The sequence below is a fragment of the Varanus komodoensis genome, unplaced genomic scaffold (assembly GCF_004798865.1).
Source record: "Varanus komodoensis strain SLA01 unplaced genomic scaffold, ASM479886v1 scaffold7_1, whole genome shotgun sequence".
Lineage (NCBI taxonomy): Eukaryota > Metazoa > Chordata > Lepidosauria > Squamata > Varanidae > Varanus > Varanus komodoensis.
In genome coordinates this window covers 8835174-8855609 of record NW_025336479.1, presented here as the reverse complement: position 1 = coordinate 8855609, position 20436 = coordinate 8835174, and the positions used below count along the sequence as shown (strand labels likewise).

General features: G+C 39.3%; 1 protein-coding gene across 2 annotated transcripts in view; it reads right to left on the bottom strand.

The window, feature by feature from the left end:
* The window catches only part of STX8 (syntaxin 8), a 93118-nt gene that overhangs the window by 60252 nt on the left and 12430 nt on the right, over positions 1 to 20436 (bottom strand). For both annotated transcript variants that reach the window (XM_044453780.1, XM_044453779.1), the window contains exons 5-6: positions 15857 to 15981; positions 13905 to 13997 (exon numbers count right to left, since the gene is read on the bottom strand). In XM_044453780.1, coding sequence (XP_044309715.1) covers positions 13905 to 13997; positions 15857 to 15981 — 218 coding nt within the window. The remainder of the gene's footprint in view (positions 1 to 13904; positions 13998 to 15856; positions 15982 to 20436) is intronic.

Sequence of the window (20436 nt, the reverse complement as noted above, 5' to 3'; positions counted from 1 at the left end):
AAAATGTGCACTGACAGGAAATACGGCGAACAACTGAACATGCCTTTTCACTACATTATCCGATGTTTTCAAATCCTTTTAATTGTTAAAAGGAAAGGACGAGGGGAGTCTTCAAGTATCACAGAGATTAGTACATAGCCTGCAACTGGAATGGCACACAAGGTTAAGCAGCAGCCTAACCTGTGAAAAGCTCTATGCAGCTTCAATGGCGACCTTCCAGAGATGTGCATAACTAGTTCTGGGTAAGTGGGGGTAGTATTTCTCAGCAGCAGTTGTCTGTGCCACATGCCAGGTCCCTTTAAGACGACTACTTTAAAACACAAATAGTGAGGTGGGAATAAAACAACAAAACACGAACACAAGGCATGCCCTTGGGCATCCCCAAGACAATCCAAATATTTCTAAGGATCCTGGACAATATGTGCATGGTATCAGTTTGCAGAGGGAGCAGGGTAGTGGCCTAAGAATTTAAAAAAGTGGACTCTTCAGCTACTGATTAGACCCAGGAAAAACTTATTGCATTCTGATTTTCAAAATGAGAACAACAACAGTTAAGATTGGTTTACAGATATGGCCAAACAGTTATGTTTATCTAACTATTAAATGAAAAGTTAATACATTTATCTATTAAAATCTGGTAAGTTACTTTTTGCATATCTAGTTTAATTTCAAAATTACTTATTTCAAAACATATTTTTTAACTCTTAAAGGCAGTTCTGTTTTAAAAAGCACTTTTGATCACAATGGCTATTTTCAAATTTATTAGCAATGTTGAACACACAGTGCTGACTAATATTTCCATTTTTGCCACCCAAGGGGGAAGTTTTTCTCAAAATTTTACATCTCCATTTAAACAGAATTCTAATATATAAAATGTGGGAAGGGCATTGCAAGAGGTCATCCATTCATTTTTCATCCTCTAATAAAGGTCTACCCACATGAGCATGAATGGAAAAACAGGAGCAAGGCATTTGTTTAAAGACATGGTATAGCTTCCTAATTTACAACATATAGCTACAAGACACCTCCGTGAAATTTTGCAGAGTTCAAGCCACAATCCTGGCTGTAGACAGGAGTCTAACTCCTCTCTCACACCCAGTTGCTGCAAAGTGATCTTTTAATGTTTGATATAAAAATTATCCTATCTTCCCTCCTTCCACCCCACCCAAAATTATTTTCATTTTTATCCCCAGTACTATCAAATTGTTTATGTAACTGGAGAAGAGAATGACAGTTTTCTTCCCAAGTGATTTAAAGTGCTCTAGTGTTAAAAGTAAAACAGAGAACCCAAAGACATTAAAATATTAATCATCTTGTGCAGCATCCACTGGGAGTAACTGAAAAATGCAGTGCTTTGCAATCTGTTGGCCTCACTTCCTTGCTATGCACAAAGAGACTCCCTTTCCTGCACATATGGAGAATACTAGGGAAAGAATTCACCTCAGGGGCCATTGTCATCCATAGTTCAGTCCTCCATTTGAAGTAGCTGTAGCATCCATCCCAGAGCGTTGGTACCTTTTCCAAATGCCTAAAACCCTGCTGAAGTCAAGGCATCTTCCTACCACCAAAATTTATGTTGCAAACTTGATATGACAACAGCCAATAAGTTCTCTGATTATGCACCCAGGATTTGGGAATAGGATGGTCAAAGGAGCAACAGATGCACATTTCCTCAGGTAGTTTACACCTGGAAACAGTAACCTTTAGACCAATTGCAACTCTTGACTAATAGCAACCTGTCTCTGTTATAGCCTAGGCAATTCCTGGCATCAATTTGTGCAAATGCAGCAAATTCTTCCTAGATTTTAAATATTTTTAAACCTAGCCCCATGGCTTACATATCTATAAATAAGCACACATAAATGCAGTGTCAACGCAAAAGACTGAATTCAAAGAAATGGAAAGTGCAAATTTCCAACACCTAAAGCCAACCTAAAGAGCTTTTGTACCATTTCACAAAGATCAGTCATTCAAGATGCCCAACACAAAATGAACAACCTTTTTGGAAGTGTAGTACAGGTCTAAAACATAGACTACTACTCCAACGGATACAGTAGCAGATGAGCAGCTCCCTATGCCTAGTAGGAATCCTCTCCTCTGGAACACAGGAAGCTGCCTCATGCTGAGCTATACTATTGGTCCATCTAGCCCTGTGTTGTCAGCACTGACCAGAAGCAGTTCTTTCATAGCTCCAGCTAGAGATGCTGGGACCTTTTGCATACAAAGCAAGTTCACTGCCACTGAACTGCAGCCCCTCCCACAGATCAAAAGAGGCTGGCAAGCACATAACCAGTTGTTTCAACCTTCTTGCTCCTGTCCAAATCTCTGCCACCTGTAGCTACAATTCTACAGACAGGTCATCCATACTCTAATAGATATAATCAGGCATGGAGTTCCTCAGACACAATCCCTTCCACCAAAGGAACATATTGCCTCTTATTCCCTATAGGGTAATGTTTCAGGATTGTTGATCTTATTCTGTTGTAGGATTTTGCAAGGAAACAGAAGCAAGGGAAGCTTGTACAGCTGAATGTGGCAGCATAATAGAGTTGATAAATCAACCACTTTGGTCAGTTATGACATTCCTAGTTCCAGAAAGTGCCTATAAACAAAGAAAACAATTATTGCAGCATATAACATTAAGGGAAGAAAAGCCTTTTGAAAGAAAATATTTGCCACTGTCCTCCTCAAAGCGTTTTATTCCAAATAACCTCTATTGAGGGAAAACATGAAGGATTGGGTAGGGAGGCAGGGTGATGGCCAACAAATTAAGATTGCACGAAACAGCTGTTCTCTCTGAAAAAAATTCCTGTTTCTATTAAGAATAAATACATGTCTCTTGAATATGTAAAGCATTAGAATTCCTAGAACTTTTCTTGGGGGAGAGGGGATTCTTTCACTTTATTAAGTTTTGATGCTGGATAAAAGAAACTTTAAGAGCAATATTAACTATCACAAAGAACCCTTACTCTTAATGAGATTTAAAATTCACAACAGATCATGGGGTTTAGTCCCCTTCAATTTCCATTCAAGGATTTATCTGGTTTAATAAAACTAAGTGGCCAGATCTGTAAGAAGGCCTCATGTATTCTGGCTCATTGTCACCAACAAATAAATCAAGGTTCATTCCCTATGAGCATGCTACTGAACAATAAATAACACCATGACTGTTGCTTAGGTTTCTCTTTTTTCTGTGATCACAATTACTACTAATTGTTACAAGACAGGGGATTTATCTTTCCAAAATAATGTGCATCTTGTGTTCTGTATAACCAACTTCAGTCTTCAGTTCCTGGCACCAGCAATATTAGAAAAAAAAGAACACACAGAGAAAGACAAACAGCCCTTCTAGTGCCAAAGGGCTGGAAGTAAGGCAAGATCTCAGAGATTTAAGCTCTCTAGATATGGTTGCTGTTACCACAAGATTTAGCTGCTCATGGCTCAGTAATAAGCGTTTATTACTTAACACTTAAGTGTTCCCTCTTCACATAAAGCTGAGCCTGTTTGTATTGGCAAACATCTGCTAGTTAGGTGCACACTGCATGCCCCCCTCAACAGAGATCTGACCCATGCAGTTTGCTTTAAGCCCCGTGGTTCAATGCAAGGTTTTGGCAGCATGATAAATGGCCTAATGCAAAAGAGATATCTATGAAGCTCATCCTATTCCACAGTGGATCAATTCAGAGAATATTTCTGTGCCAAATTCTAGTATTAATTCAAGCATATGATTTGCTTGGTCCATGTGGTGCCTTCTCCCCAGAGTGAGTGAAACAGAGGGTCGGGCAAAGGAAGAAGCACTACAGATCAACACCTGGCACTGGACTTGAGTGCACTCAGGCACAATGCCAAGGTGAGGCATATGTTGTTTTGAGACTTAAAAAGAAATTGCCAAATCTCAGAATGGATGTCTGGTATCCAGTCTGAAAAATTAAAGTAATATGGGAGTGAGGAGTGGGGGAAAAGAGTGAAGATGTGCAACAACTGAGCACAAAAGACCATTCAACCATGTAGTTATAAACCATCATAAGCTGTGAAAGCAGAAGGACAGAATGTCTACCTATCAGTGTATCCTCTCCATCTGGATGCCCAAGTCTGGATGTGCAAGCAGTTATACCATTTCAACCTATAACCAAGGTGAACAAGTGATTATTAGAGCTGATACAAAGTCAATTCCCATATATAAAATCAAGGGCCATGATATAATGAAACCACCAGCAGCAACACAAACTTTTGATATACTATTTATGAACCATCTATATTCTTTTGGTTATGAATGCAAATTGAAAGAAAAATATGTCAACTGACAGCTGATGCATTTTAGAAATTAATAAACACTTCACACATATATAAACCCTATCGCCTCAAGGCATTTATGTACCCAATCTCAATAAACTTTACAACAGTCTTGTAAGAAAGACCATCATCAACACCCTCCTATTTTCTCCCAAGGCAAGGGGCCTGGGCCAGCTTGGAGGAAGCAGGAGATGCGGAAGGCTTCTGGCACGCCAACTGATTTGTGAGTAGCCAACGCACCTGCAGCCCCTCTAGCCAGGCCTTGCTGCCTGAAGTGGCCAAAGCACAAGTGCGCCTGCCCAGCAGAAGTGCGCCTGGCTGGGCAGGTCTCTGCAGAGTCAGACACACTCTGAGACGGCTGGGTGAAAGTGGTGCTGTTAGGCACTTTCGGTTTCTGAGATTAATTAAAATAAAAACAATGAGCAGACTGTGACCCATATCAACGTGAGCCAACTATTAACATTGTTCATGGATGACAGAGTGGTGAGGGAGATGGCCTCGCAGAGATCCAGGCCTCCAGAAGAAATATCTGGGACTCTAGGCCTAGCGAACAGCATCCTAATGTTGCCCATGGCTCAGCACAGGGCCTTTGGTGTCCACACTCTGGAATTCCTTAACACTGCAAATTAAACAACTGCCAAACCTGGGACTTTAGCATCTACCAGAAGCACACCTTGTCCAACAGGAAACACCAGGAAGGTAATTTCTCTCTGTATAAGGGCTTATTACTGTACATTGTTTACAAATGCATTTACTATAAATGCCTCATAAATATTGTTAATTATTACTTAACATTACAATATTAAAGACATTTACATTCTAAAACTTGTTCTACCTTAGTCAAATATATTAACTTGAAGGACTGTTTTTAATCTCAATGCCTGAACTGAAAGACAAGATTATTCACAACATAATCAGTGCTGAATGTTTTTACACAGGACTAAAATCCAATTTAAACTCTCCATTTAAGTAAGTTACAACTATAAACACTTGAAGATGCCAACTGATGCATTTAATGCTAGCAAAGATATTCCACAAAATATTAGGACACATTATGAATATGTGGATTGAGAATCTGTTGCAAGGATTTTATTTTATTTTATTTTATTTTTTATAGTGACTAACTTTCCTTTCTCCCTGCAATTACTACTAACAGGAACCATTCAAAAGCTTTCTTCTATTTCCAAAAACAAATCTCTTGCTAATGTCAATAACCATAGTTGTTATATAAAGCATTTTACAGGATGCAGCTGAGGCATAATTATTTTTCCCTTATTGAATATGTTTTTGGTAGGAAGAGGCCATATCGTACAGATGAATAAAACCAACAACTTGTTTTTAAACCTAATTTCCGGCATTCCATTTATCTGAGTCTGATTAAATGTTATTAGAATTCTTTAAAGAATACCATAGGAGATTTTTAAAGTCTCCAGAAACTCTGAAATAAAAATGTTATTCTACATCTTCCCTCTTAGCTTAAGAAAACAAACACCTGGGCAGCCACAATTCAGAAACATGGAAAACCATTCATGACTTTGCCAGCCATGGAACTCCCCAAATCCCAAACTCATTCTTGTCTCTGTTGTTAAAACCACTAAATGTAACCTTCCTCACTTTCTAAGGGATTTCCTGAATTGCCAAGTTCTGGAGAATTCTTTAATGCTTTCTTTCTAACAAACAAAACTTTAACTTCATCTTAACCTCAAAAATTATACTTATGCTTAAGGGATGGCACAAAGTTTAATCAAGGAGTGCTCAGAGATTCTGAAAAGAATGCCTCCCTGTCAAGTTTGCTCCTTAAAATAGTAGCCTGGTATACCTATTCACAAACAGATCTGCTCAAAGGAAACATCCCACTCTGCTGTTACAAGTAGCAAGCTGGCATACATCCTGGCATGCTGCTCAACCTGTCCATCATCATAGAAAGATGGAGCTGTGTGCTGATATGAGTGGGCAGCAATAGCCTGCAAGTCAACTGGAAAGCTGGAGCAGTCCCTCAAATCAGATGTACATGGCTTGTCACCATGAGGGTGGGGAGGCGGGAGAGCTGGTGGTGGGGCCTATTTATAAGTAATTCCTACATAGTCTGGGACTACACAGAACATGAGACAAGTTTTGCATTTCGTCTTGGAAAAGAGGTATGCTGTCATAGGTGCACTCTTACATGGCAATTAGTATTCACAGCATATAATCTAATTCCTTCTACCTCTGACTTTACAGATCCAGACTTATAAACACCCTTATAATACTTCTTATTTAGAGTAGGAAGTAATTCATAGAAAAGACCAAAGGACCAGTTAGTGTTAAAATAGGCAGCAACAATTTACAAATTAAATTAAATTAACCCCACAAACTGAGACCACAATTACAAACTTCCAATGGGTAGGGAAAAGCAAAACAATTAATGGCACTGGGAACTGGTGTTATAAATTCCTTTGAACACAAGATGAATGCCAGCCATCAATACTAACTCTCAGACATGTGTATTGTCCAAGGTGTTTCCAATTATAAAATGAAACGGCATGATTTAAGGTTGTCCCATTTGTGGTTATACTCCTTAAATAATACATAGAAATATCTATCATTCTGGGTTACTGTAAATGACAGAATATGACCAGGTGACTCATTACTTTGTGGTTGCTGAATTCTAAACACCAAATTGTTCCAGTAATGCTTCATGGCAAAAGTCAGCCTAAAGATGTAGACTCTTTTGGCTAGCTGTGTTGCAATTCTCCATGTTTGGGCTTCGTTACACATCCTACTGGAAAGCACTAAGTAAATGCAGAACAGTCAAAACCACTTCAATGAGATCAGCCAGGATGTAAGCAACTCTTACGATATTAAACTATTTGCCTGTGGCATGCAATTTTAAGGCAAAATTCAAGACCACCTATGATTACAAAGTCCCTTAAAAATAAGATCTGGAGGGCCAGTTTTGGGTGCTGATATATTTCTTTTCTTCAGAAGAAAACAGCTGTGAGACATACTCTCTTATTGGAAGTATTTAGATTCTGCTTCCTCCCTCAGTTCTGCTCACAATGATGTCAGAAACAAGTATTTGCTTCATGAACATTCTCTCTACTTTCTCTCCCTCATATATGTCAGTAAATGCTCAACTGGAGGGATTCCACTTTCATTTAAATGTCCCTGGATATTGAATTTGGTTTGAAAAGGTTCGTGGGAAGCAGAGGGAAAAGGGATGGGTAAAGAAAGATCCTTGCTCAAATAAATGTGGGTTTTCTTTATTAATGCATTAATTATGAGTGAAGTGGGGCAGTGTAAAACAAAGTATGCAGGAAGAAGCACATGAACTCTATTCCTGGCCTATCCAACCAGGAATTAGGGAGGGATTTAATTCTAAAAAGTCCTATTTGCAATCTCCCATGGCCCAAAGTAGTTATACATAAAATACTGTGATATTTATTCAGACAGATGCTCATAATTATTGCTAGGAAATTACAGAGGAAAAAACAATGCTGCTTAAGCGGCCTTATTAGCATAGTATGCCAGGAGGAACCCATATACCACAGGAAATTTAGTCTTGGAGGAAATTCAATATTTTTTTCAATATTCTATTGAAAAAAATGTCCCCCTTTAACATAGTAGCTTGGTTTGGGAATGTAAAGGCGTTAGTCATTTCCCTAGATACTTCTCTAGACACTGGCAACACTATTTCTCTTTTCAAACTTCCTATCTTGCTTCCTCTTTTTCTCTTTGGAATAATGGAACACAGAAGATATTGACATAGGGTGTGTATATTCAGACCAGCTTCAACAAATTGAACAAAGCTATGATAAAAAAGAAAATACTTGCAACCATATTTCATGCTTCCCGAAAGGCTTCCATGAAAGAGATCGTGTACGATAGACATGCTACTCCAGTAAAACAACCACCACCTTAGTTATATCGCAGTGGTCAGCTCAAGCTAGCCCTTCAGCCTGGCTCTCTACATTCACAGTTGATGGGAGATACTTCTATGCACTGCAGTTAGTATTCAATCATGCTCAATTCCAACAAGAAAAAAGTGTAGAAGACAACAGAGGAAGCCCACATGGCTCCACAAAGAGTTAAGTGACAACCTGAAAGAAGAAAAAAGAACATGTACAGGAAGTGGAAGCAGGGCCAGGCCACAAAGGAAGAATATAAACAAATAGCAAGGAATTGCAGGGTCAGCATCAGGAAGGCTAAAGTAGGAAATGAACTGAGAATAGCAAGGGATGCGAAGAACAAGAAAGCCTTCTTCAGGTACATCCGGAACGAAAGACATGTGAAAGAGAAATGTGTCCAGTTACTTAAAGTGATAACTGACAACAAGGAAAAGGCAGAGGTGCTCAATTCCTACTTTGCCTCAGTCTTCTCCCAAAGGAAGATCTACAACCAAGAGAAAGTACAAGCTGAAAGAGAGATATGGCATCCCAAGATTGACAGACAAATGGTCAAGGAATTCCTAGATGGAATAAACATGTTCAAATCTTCAGGGCCTAATGAACTCCATCCCAGAGTCATAAAAAAGCTAGCAGAAGAACTCTCAGAAACCACTGGCTATTATCTTCAATAAATCTTGGAAAACAGGAGATGTGGCAGATGACTGGGAAATGGCTAATGTTGTTCTCATCTTCAAAAAGGGGGAAAAAAGATGAACCTGGGAACTACAGACCAGTTAGTCTGACATCAATCTCTGGAAAAATTCTGGAGAAAATTATTTAAAAATTGGTCTGCAGGCCCTCTAGAGAAAGCAGAGCCAACATGGATTTATCAAAAAGCCAACCAAAAAAAAATCCTGTTAGACTAATTTAAACTCATTTTTTTGACTGTGTAACCTCCCAAATAGGCAGTGGGAACCAACCTAGACTTTAGCAAAGTTTTCAACATAGTGCCCCACAACATTCTGATAAGAAAATTAACAGAAACTGGACTAGATAGAAAAACTATTAGGGGATCCAAAATTGGCAGTTAAATCAGACCAAAGAGTGTTCATCAATGGCACCTTCTCAAACGGGATGGAGCAAACTAGTGGGGTGCCAAAGGGTTCAGTCCTTGGTCCAGTGCTCTTCAATATCTTTATTAATGATTTAGATAAGGAAGTACAGGGAATTATAATTAAATAACCAAATTTGCAGATGATACAAAACTGAACAGTGAACACCCTAGAATGAAGATCCAGGGCCATCCTGATAAACTTGAATGCTGGGCTGAAAGCAACAAAATGAAATTCAATAAGGACCAGTGCCAAGTCCTCCACCTGGGAAAAAGAAATCAAATGCATCATTACAAGGTGGGGAATACATGGCTCAACAGAACTGAAAAAGAAAAAGACCTCAGAGTAATTGTGGACAACAGGCTAAATAGGAGCCAACAAAGTGATGCAGGTGCAAAAAGGGCAAATGCTATTTTGCGATACATTAACAGAAGTATTACTTCCATATCATGAGAAGTGGTAGTTCCCCTATACTCCTCACTAGTCAGACCTCACCTGGAATACTGTGTCCAGTTCTGGGCACCAAGATTTAAGAAAGATGCATAAAAATTAGGAGGGGTCCAGAGGAGGGCAACAAAAATGATCCAGGGTTTAGAAACACTGCCCTATGAAGAGAGACTGAGAAAACTGAGTATATTCAGCCTTGAGAAGAGAAAGCTGGGGAAGGGGGGATGATATTCCTCTATAAGTACCTCAAAGGGCATCACGAAGAGGAAGGTCAAGATCTCTTCTTGCTGATACCAGAGTGCAGGACAAGGAATAATCAATTCAAGTTGCAACAACCCAGATTCAGGCTAAATATCCTCACTGTCAGAGCAATACTACAGTGGGACCAGTTGTCTAGAAAAGTTGTGGGCTCTTGCACACTAGAGACATTCAAGGCAAAACTGGACAGTCATCTGAGTGAGGTGGTGTAAATTTGTGTTCTGTAACAGCAGGGGGTCTTTCTTTCTTTCTTAAAAGCTTTTCTATCCCATCCCCTACAGAATGTCTCAGGATGGCTTACAATAAATAAGTTGGGTTGGACCCGAAAGCCTTCATGGCCCCTTCCAATGCTACTATTCAATTATTCTCTTGCACAGCAGAAATGAGTCTTACAGCTATGGCTGATTCAAACCATCATTTGAAGAAATACTCCCTTCCTCCATTATCTGCCAGCTTCAGCACAAAGACCCAGTTTTATATGAAGTGAGAGTTCCCTATCACATCTGAACTGGGAACTCTGGCTTTATGCTGGTTAACAAACCAGGAAAAATGCCAGGACCATTAAGCCTTTAAGCAAAGAATTTTACTGCTTGTATCCTTCTGGCATCTAACTAAAAGTTTCCTCTTGTTAATTGAGCTGAAGACACAGTCAGTGACTGCTTGTGTTGTGTGATGTCAGTCTACCTTCAGTTAACATTTCCTTGCCCTAACACTAGGTCACAGAAAGGCACACGCACAAAATTGAGTTTTTGCATTTGGCTTTTGTGTGCAGTTTTTTATGCAGTTGATTTATCCTTAAGTTTAAAAATGCATTATATTAATGCTCAGACCCTATTGACCTGAGCTATGGCATTAGAAAGCAGTTCAAGTGTGAGTTCTAACAAACTCTGGCTCAAGTTAAAGGAAGGCAGTGGGAATAAAGTGGCAGTGTTAATTTAGAAATAGTCCCTCACAGTTTTGGTATAAAATAAGTGAAGAGGGATGTACAATGCCAAATCTCCTCTACAACCATGGCCATCATTTTTCACCCGCCTTGTTGTACTCCTCTGAAAACAATACAGAACTTTCCATCTTTAAATCGACCCCCCAGCATATTTCCCTTCTTTGGTTCCCTGCTACAGTTTTGTGACCCAAGAAGAATTGGGTTTTTTAAATTGGTGTTTTCTGAGAGCTTGAAAATTAGAGTACTGCTTAAAACCATAGAACCCAAATTTCACATACAGAGTTTTTGTAGGTTATGGCAACTTTTGTAAACTTATTCTCTAGACTGATCTCACTCAGTCCTGCCCTAATTATGCCACAAATGAATAAACACAGGGGGTTGTGAGGAGGCAGACATATTAGCTTTTGTGGACATATTTACCAGGCTGAATAAATAGCTCAGAAAACCAGAAAGAGACCTCAAAATGTGCACAGTGGTACTTGGACTGTTAACATGCCTTGTCACTGTTTCAATGAAGATGCAGCTGAGCAAAAAGGCAGGTTTCAGATTTATGACATGTGCAAATATCAGAACTGCTGCCTTCTCAGCAGCTTGGAGTGCATGTAGCTATCTCTAGGAACAGACCAAATGGATCAACTCTTTGCAGAGTTCATACAGTTGGCAGCATTCCAAAGTTCAAGTTTTGCCCTGACAAATGAAAAAGCTGGAAATGCAAGGGATTTCCAGCCCTGGGGTCTTTTGAACAATTACATGAGTAATGCTGCATGTTTTAACTTCAAATGCATCACTCAAAATAGTTCAGGGGAGTTAAAAGAGTGCATGGTTATATTTCTACAGCCTACATTAATGCAGGAAGTTCAGGTTAATCTTTAGACTGAAATTATTTGCAGGAAATGCAACCAAAAATGCCCTCTAATCAAGGTTTGTATATAAGTACTTGCTGTGTAGCAACAGAAAACAACAAATTCTATTCAGGTGACCAAGTGGGTTAGTCGGAACGATTGCTCCATTCTTCCTCTACCAGAACTCTTGATTTCTGTGCTGGCTACAGAGGACATACAAACACAACAGTCCAGTAAAGAAGGGTTGGATCATTCCATCCCATTTGCCAAGCTGCTCCACTTCCCTCCTGGTCACCAAGCAAAGGACTTCCTGCATTTCCCAGCTGGATGCAGGGGAAAGCAATCTAGTCTCTCCACAGCAAGCAGGGAAACCAAGAGAATTGGTGGAGAAGGGACAGAAGACAACTTCTTTTCACTAGTTTCCTAATATACTGATCAGTCCACAGCAGGTAACCCATAAGGCAAGGCAGGCTGGTGGTTGCAGCACCATGGAAAGCTCCAAGTGAACAATTTGCTCCAATACTAAAGGTAAACTGAACCTATAAGTCTTTCCTTTCAGTGTAATGCCCCTTAATTCCATCTCCTTTGCTTCAAGAGTATGAAACTTCAAGAGTATGTCTGCAAGGATCCTGGCCCAAGTTACACAGGCTCCTGGCACCTAGCCTCAAATTCATCAAGAACCTGAACCAATCCCACCAGCTGACAACCACAGATTCAGCTAGTTCATCTTCCTTCAGTTCTCAGCTTGAGGCCGGTGAATGACACTTAAAAGGCTTGGGCTACTAATACAGTTGTTTGGGATAGTAACCCACACATCAGGCTGTTCTAATCATGGTCATATATGTGAACATTTAAACTAGGGAACGTAAAACATGCACCCAGACCAAGACTGGGAGAATCCATATTTTGAGCCAAGCTGAAAGATGAATGATACAGTTCTAGGAGAAGTAGCCCAAGAGACAATCAGGCTAAGAAAGCTCAAGAAGTGGCTTGAGGCAAATTAAAGGAGCGGGGAGAACTTAGATAGTGAAAATAGTTCATCTTGTTGTGCCAAAGATGGGGGCAGAAGCAAGAAAAGTCTCCTGGTTTTGTTGGGACTTGGGCAACTCAGCCATGAGGAAGATAAGAGGAAAGCTGAAGCAAAGGGATTTTGGCTGCCTTCTACCACCACCTAGTGGTTTGTCATGGCAAAATGAAGCAGCTGATAATCGGCTACTCCCTATGTTTCTTTCCCCAATTACAGAAAGCATCTCTGAGAAAGGTATTTACGGATGGACACACACAGCTACCTGTTTACAAACACATACCACTGGCTCTTTAAATTATGTATACTATAAAAGGTAACACAGTTCCTGGGACATACCACTGCTGTAAATAAACTTTCCTTCTTTAGGTCATTTTCTAGGAGTAAGAGGCAAACATCAAACAAAAATGCACAGGTTGTACCTTCATGTCTTTGAGGCCATTCTTGTATCCAGCTTTCTTTTCTCCCCTCATTGATAATCCCCAACAGCATAATCTGGATTACTTTTACAAATGATGGAAAGAAGGGCGGGCAGAGTGCAATTTTTTATTTTTCTATTGTTTGGAAAGAGTGGTGTCCAGGCCTTATTGTGCCATCCAATTAGACAAATAAAGAATGGATGATGGAGAAGAAACGATTCCCTCTTTCAAGCATGGAAAACAAAAGTTGTACTGTGCCATAATTACAAAATCCCTATTATGATAGAGTTTATTTTACTTCTGTTCTTGTGGTCTGCCTATGTCTTGCACAAGACAAATTAGCCAGCTAATTTTATAGTACCTTAGTTAAAATCAGAGAAACTTAACTGTGGCTTTATTATTGCCATCACCATTGTCATAACTTATGGGTCCTCTCTCTAACTATCCCTTTATTGGGAAAACAACTGGAGTGTTCCATAAACTATATTATACCTCAAGGGTCATCCAGAGTGAGCAAAAGCAAAAGATCCAAAGGAGGGTTTTTTTTTGGGGGGGGGTATAAAAAGTAAAATGTACCTTTTCACAGTTCTAACATTGTATTTCCCAAAGGATGGCCATGTACTTCCATTTCTTGTACAGCTGAAAGTGAATGCAACAGATACCATCAAATTCTGAAAACTATTTCACCTGCTGTGCTTACCATTCTGTTCCTCTAACTCATTTCCAATTTCTTGTCCCATCTGTTTTTGCCGGGCTAAGATTGAAGAGAGGGCATCGAGACCAGCATCTTGCTCTGCAAAGAAAAACAAACAAGCCCAATAAAAATCGTAGCCTCCTGAAACTAAATAGCAGATTTATAAGACACAAAGGCTGAGCAAAAATATGAAAGCATGCACTGAAAATGTTAAAAGATACTGACACAAGGACACTTCATCAATGGCACCATAATGAATCCCAAACAGCCAGGTCTTAAAATCAGGGTAAATGCTGACAGTTGCAGGAAGAAAGTTTAGCCAAGAATCCCAAACCTTCAGGAACTGGATGTGCAGCTGCTCTTCAATCATAAAAGCACTAAACTTTCTGGCACACTCAAGCAGTACCCTGATTAAGCCCTTTTGATTTTTCAAGGAAGGTTTAACAGGACTGAGAAGCAAACAGGTGATGCAAGCAACAAGGAATCCAAAGAGTTCTTCAAGCTACATGTAAATGCAGTGTTCATGGGAGAGATAATCCAACTTTTGGCAGAATGAGCAAGCTTAGCCACAACACAAGCCTCTCTCTAACCTTTCACAATACCCCCTATGGTAATTTGGAACACATGGCAGTACCACACCTTGGATGCCAAGGCACGGAATACATTTCAGTTGTGCTCAGCTCTGTTTTCCACAGGACTCCTCTTGCTTGCCAGTGTAGAGTTATTATTCCCACCTCAAAAGATCTTACAATAACTACTATGGATGGGCTCTGCAAAAAGCAAATTATTATTTATGGATGCATGTGGGAAGAATCATGTGCCAACAGCTGTTTAAACAAAGATGGCAAGAAATTAAAGGCTGACAGCTCAATTTATATCTCCTTACAGAAGTCTTCTAACCCACACTTGGACTACACTTGTCGGCCCACTGAGGCAGGTTTGAAATGCACCATGTATCCAAGAGGTTTTGCAATACTCTCTAAAAGAGCATAAAGTATTTATGGGAATTAAGGTTTCAGGCATCATTTTGCATACATGTGACATGGCAAAGTATCACATGGTAATTGCAGCTGGTGCATGGGAGAGCTTTTCTATGCTCAAAAAATTTAAGTAAAAAGGGATTGACAGCCCATGGCATAAAAGAGCAGAGCAATAAAAATGAAGAGCCTGGGATCAACAGAGATATAAGAGAAGCATAAATGGACTAGATGCAGAAGGAAGCCCTGCAACTGGAAAGGAAGCTACCTAGTCATTTCAGAGACTAGGGTAGCTCTAGGTCAAGCCAACACAGCATGTTGCCCAACAAGCCAAAAACAGCCAGGCCAATAGCAGAAACACAGTTTCACAAGCTGTGCAGGCCAGCTGTATGCTCATAACGATGTAACCGTCTAAGGCAGGGTCCCTGGGTGAACCCAGAAGATCGTTGTTCTTTCAAGTATACAAAATCTGCTGGATTAAGAAAAATTGTTATCCTGATATGCAGGGCTGGGTTTCAATGACACTTCCCCATCTGAAAACAGAGGTAGACTAGAGCTTACTGTTAAGAACTTTCAAGATATTCTGCCAATGATCACAAGATGCAGAAGACCTGCAAGAGTCAGGCACTGAAACTCCACTTGCATTCATACCCTTGTGTCTAAATACATAAAGCCTCTTAAGGAATTCCAGCTGGGTAAACTAGTTCCTAGCTACTCACAAAAGGTATCTGCAAATACTAACTGCAAGACTCCCCTAGAGCAAAGACAAATATTTATCCAAGGACTCAAACATTTTGAACAATCAGGGTCAAAGTAAGTTGAATACAGAAAAGTTAAAAAGAAGAAAAAGCATTTGATGGAAGTTTTTTTCTGATCCAGGTCACTGGACTATAAGGAGGTAATCTATATCAGTGGTATCACCTATGAGGCCTATGCACAGTCTCTGGGATAAAGCTAAGATTTAAAGCAAGGAGGATTTACCTTCTATAATGCTCTGTTGCTGCTTCTGGATATCATGAAAGCTAAGCCCTCTTGTTTCCTCAGGCTCTTCCACAAGCCATGGGTTTGTTACACCTCGTCCAATACCTCCTGCCATTAGGCTAGACCTAAACATATATAAACAGACAAACAAACAAACAAACTCAGCACTACTATCTGTGAAGGGTCGATTTTCTGCATCTTAAACAGATTGGGGGGAAGAATCTATGGGCAATTTTCCCACATTTTAGAGGCCATTATAAAAAATCACAGTATGTTCTCCCAATATGCTATGCAAAGCATTTAAATTAAATAACAACATAGTACTTTCTGATGAACAGTCTTACTGCCCAAACATAACATATTATAAAGCAATCAAAAACCTGAGCTTGAAAGCTTTGCATTTTGGAAATAATGAAAATATGCATTACTATATAATTCTTAAGTCCATACGTTCTAATTTGTTTATTAGGCTAAGTCAAGTATCACAAAAACATGTTGTGATCTTTTCTGTCAGAAGAACTGAATAGCTCTTGTAGAGCTGTTAAAGCAAAGAAATTAAAACCTGTGCATTTCTGAGAGAGTAAGTTCCACTAACTTTGGCTGTACTTTACTGCTAAGAAAACACTTGATCTGTCTGCCAGCCATTCAAAAATATCAGCATTTGATAGTTTTTCTAGAAAGTATTTTATAGAAAACACTAAGAACCACCTTTCAGCATGACTACAAAACTGAGTTCAGCAACACAAAGTTTTTGACATTTCGGTATGAAAGACACCCCACCTTCTGGCTAAAAATGGAAGTTGCACAGAACCCCTCTAGGTTAGGTCAAATCGGTATCAGAGATCTCCAATTCCACATATGCCAAGCTGCTTATCTGGTATATTGTCTCTCAATTACGCCATTTCTAAAATATTACTTTAGCTTACATCTACAAAGAGGCTGCCTTAACACAAGTGCTCCATTTTAGATCCAATGATAGTCATCCTCCAGATCCATCAAATGTTTGGCAAGGAGAACATTCCTTCCTTCAAACACGATCAGGCATCCATACAGGGTACAGTGCTCAAACAGGCCATATGCACATTAAAACCAATGTTTTAGACCCATTTTGTGTAGTCCATATCCCAGATAAATATTCAGGAATCCATTTCAGGATTTGGGGCTATACACACTTGGATTTATTCACATTTGTCCTAAGCTAATATTACATCTTCTCCATGTACATCTAGTGAATTTGGAAGCACAGAAGGTATTTCAGGGAGGCAGAAAGGAAAGGCATCTTCTTTCTCACCATACAAGAACCTTTCCTTGCATAGCATGCTTATGCTAGGTCTTGTCATTAAATCTTGGTTAAGAACCTTCTTTGCTCACTAGTGAGACTGCACAAGAATGTAGGTATTGAACTGACTGGACTATGGGTTCTTCTCCTTATTAAGATAATTTGAATTTTGACATGGTCTTCAGACTACGGACACAAAGAGCTAAGAAGTGACTTCTGAATTCATACAATGCTTCCTATGTCAACTCCCTCCTTCACTAAAAACCATGGATACATTCTATACACCAGTTAAATGGTCCAAAACAGTACTTTTTATACTGATCTGAATGATTCAGATGAATCTAATGAAGCAGGCGGGCTGTGCCTTTGAACGTAAATACTGCAAGACTTTTAAATGTCAGAGTCTCCTTTGGTTTTTCAGCTGCAATATACAAGGGAAAGCAACCCTTCTGAAACCTAAATTATGTTGGGTCCTAAATAATGAGGACCCTTGATAAATCTAAACACCAGTCTTCATGGTTATGTACAACACATGAAGAATAGCTAAGTTAGAGCCAATATTGTTAAGTTGACAATATTGTCAACAGGTCATCCATTGTAAATGATAGGGTCAGAGAGACCCTGAAGAACACATAGTTGCCTGGACTCTCTCAAGGTAAAAGTATCCACACTTACAAAAAAATCCAAAAAGATCAGTCTGAAATGTTCATACTATTAATTACATGGACAAATAAGGACTGAAAATGCGGAGATGGACACACACAGAGACACACATAAATGGCTTAAGCTAGAAGATTGTTGAATATATTTGAGAGAGACTAGGCTTTTGCTTTCCAGAAAAGTCACCAGCCATACTATCCTAAAGGCCATTTCCTTACCCCCAGAAAACAAATCTTCAAATTAAAAGGAAATACTCCCAACGATACAGTTTTGGTTTCACTACCTCAAATGAGAAACAGCCTTTTAAAATGCCAGTACAAGATGAGAAAAGAAAACAAAGTGTAGTGTCACAAATTTAACCCAAGTCATGGCCTCTAGCTTGGGCTGTGCCAAGTGACCTGGGAGTATTGAAAAAAATCTTTCTGACATGTTCAGGAGCTCCCTTCTCACCCAACGAAGCCCACTTCCTCCTGCCTCTGATCTTTCTCTGTTTCATTTTGCCAGTGTGAAGATTAAAGCTTATCCAATTAGCCACCCACAGCTTTTGCCAAGTTAATCACTTAAATCTTTGAAATCGTCACAGCACAGTGGAGTGTACAGATAGCTTTTGATTATAGGAGCAGATTTAACTAATTAAAAGGCTTAGCAATGTGCCCAAATATAAAAGATGTTGGGGGGTTATAATCAAGGGCTGCGCTTCTACTTAACAAACAGCAGCTTATCTTCCCAAATGCATTGTTTCACTGGTTCATTCTTATGAAATTTCCCAAGTAACACAGATTAGTCAACCAGACCTTTCTGAGACCACCCCCGACATTAAGGCTTTTAAGCCTTGGAACAATCATCAAGAATTAATTTTAAACAAAACCCAAGTCATGTGACATTGGACTGTGTGATTAAGCACATTTTCTCGTATTGATATGACAATACAGTAATAATCTTTGAAGTGTTTTGAGAACCTCAGCTTGGATTCACAAACTGTTACTAAGTGTGATTTATACATTTTGAAAGCCACTTACAGGGGACTTATACACTCTGCATAGCAATATAGTGAATGTTCCAATTTGTCACTCCAGGGTGTTTTCATTTTATTTGCTACGCTGACCCAACAGACTATCGTCAGATTACTGAAATCTGACTGACTACTCCCACAGACTTGGGGTAAGGGTTTTCAAGTTTTAGTATATCTACACACACAAATGTATGTACACTAGAAAAACATGACAGATATCCAGCACACTACTTATTTTATTTATTTAAACAACTTATATGCCACCCCATCGCATGAGCCTCGGGGTGGCTTACAATCATTAAAATCCCATATAAAATACAAAAAAATCATCAAATTTTTTCTTGTAGCAAGCTAAATGCCTGGCACCAAATGCCAGTTATATAAGTAAAAATGTTCAGCAATTCTGAAAGATGTTCAGCTTGTGATACGGCAAGTCTCCATTGGAAGAACCTCCATAATATAGCAATGGCTCTGTGAATAAGGAAGTTTCTAGGAAGGTTATTTTAATCACTCCTGTGGCTGGCATTAGTTGATGTTTTTAAATATAGGAAGATAGTCAGTTCTTTCAAGGGACAAACACTGTCACCATCCCCTTTTTATTTCCTATTTTTACTATTGTATCAATAAACGCTCCAGGAGCTAGCAAACACATCAAACTCCTCTTCTCATAACACAAAATGACATCACATTATCACATTGCAGTGGCAGAAGAGTATACTGAGTCATGGCAGTCATGACTGAATCATGAAACTCTTCACTTTCAACTTAGACTATAGTGGGAAGATTAGTATAATGCTGAGGAAAGGTTGGATACAAAAGTCATCCTGGCCAGAATGGGATGCAAAAGGAAGTATGGGGACACTGAAATAGTAGGTTGGAAGCATTTCCCTTTTATTTCCCAGGGACATGTTACCCAATCACTGCTACAGGAAGCTACAGATGAGGACTTAAATGAGCAGATAACTTTTCTTATTGCAATGTGAAAGCCCTGCTGAACAATTCTATTCTTGCCTAACATATATGATTAGTTTTGGAAAAAAGTCCCATAGGAGCTCTTTTTGCCTCACTCTGTTACAGGGTGTCAATTCTCATGTATTGATAACTTCAAATATTTACAGATTTGTTTGTTAAATGTCTAGCAAAGGAATAATTTTATGCATTTCTTCTGCTGTACCATGGATGCAAGAAAAATAGTAAGATGGTAGGAATGTTGGACAGATTTTCCAGACACTTCATCTTTGCTCTTCCAAGATTTTTTCTGGATGGTTTATGCCATGAGCATTCAGTGCGCAAGAATGCATACACAAGATCCTCTTCTCACACATGCATATTGAATGGATAATTGAATAGCAATGGAAGAAAATGTTTTATGTTGAGAGAAATAACCCCATTCAGGCAACTATGCAAATAGCACATTTTTTGTTATTGGGAGCTGTGTCCTAATTAAGGATGACAACGTTGGAAAGTAAACTACTTTTGTGCCACATAAAGCAATGCTCTGATATGCATCATGGCCCAAGTTGTCACTTAAAATAAGAATTAGAAGCACCAAGGCCAGTGTACCACACCAAGAGAACTCACATTAAAGCAGATTTCAAAGGATGTAGTCATTGAATGGTGACCAAACAT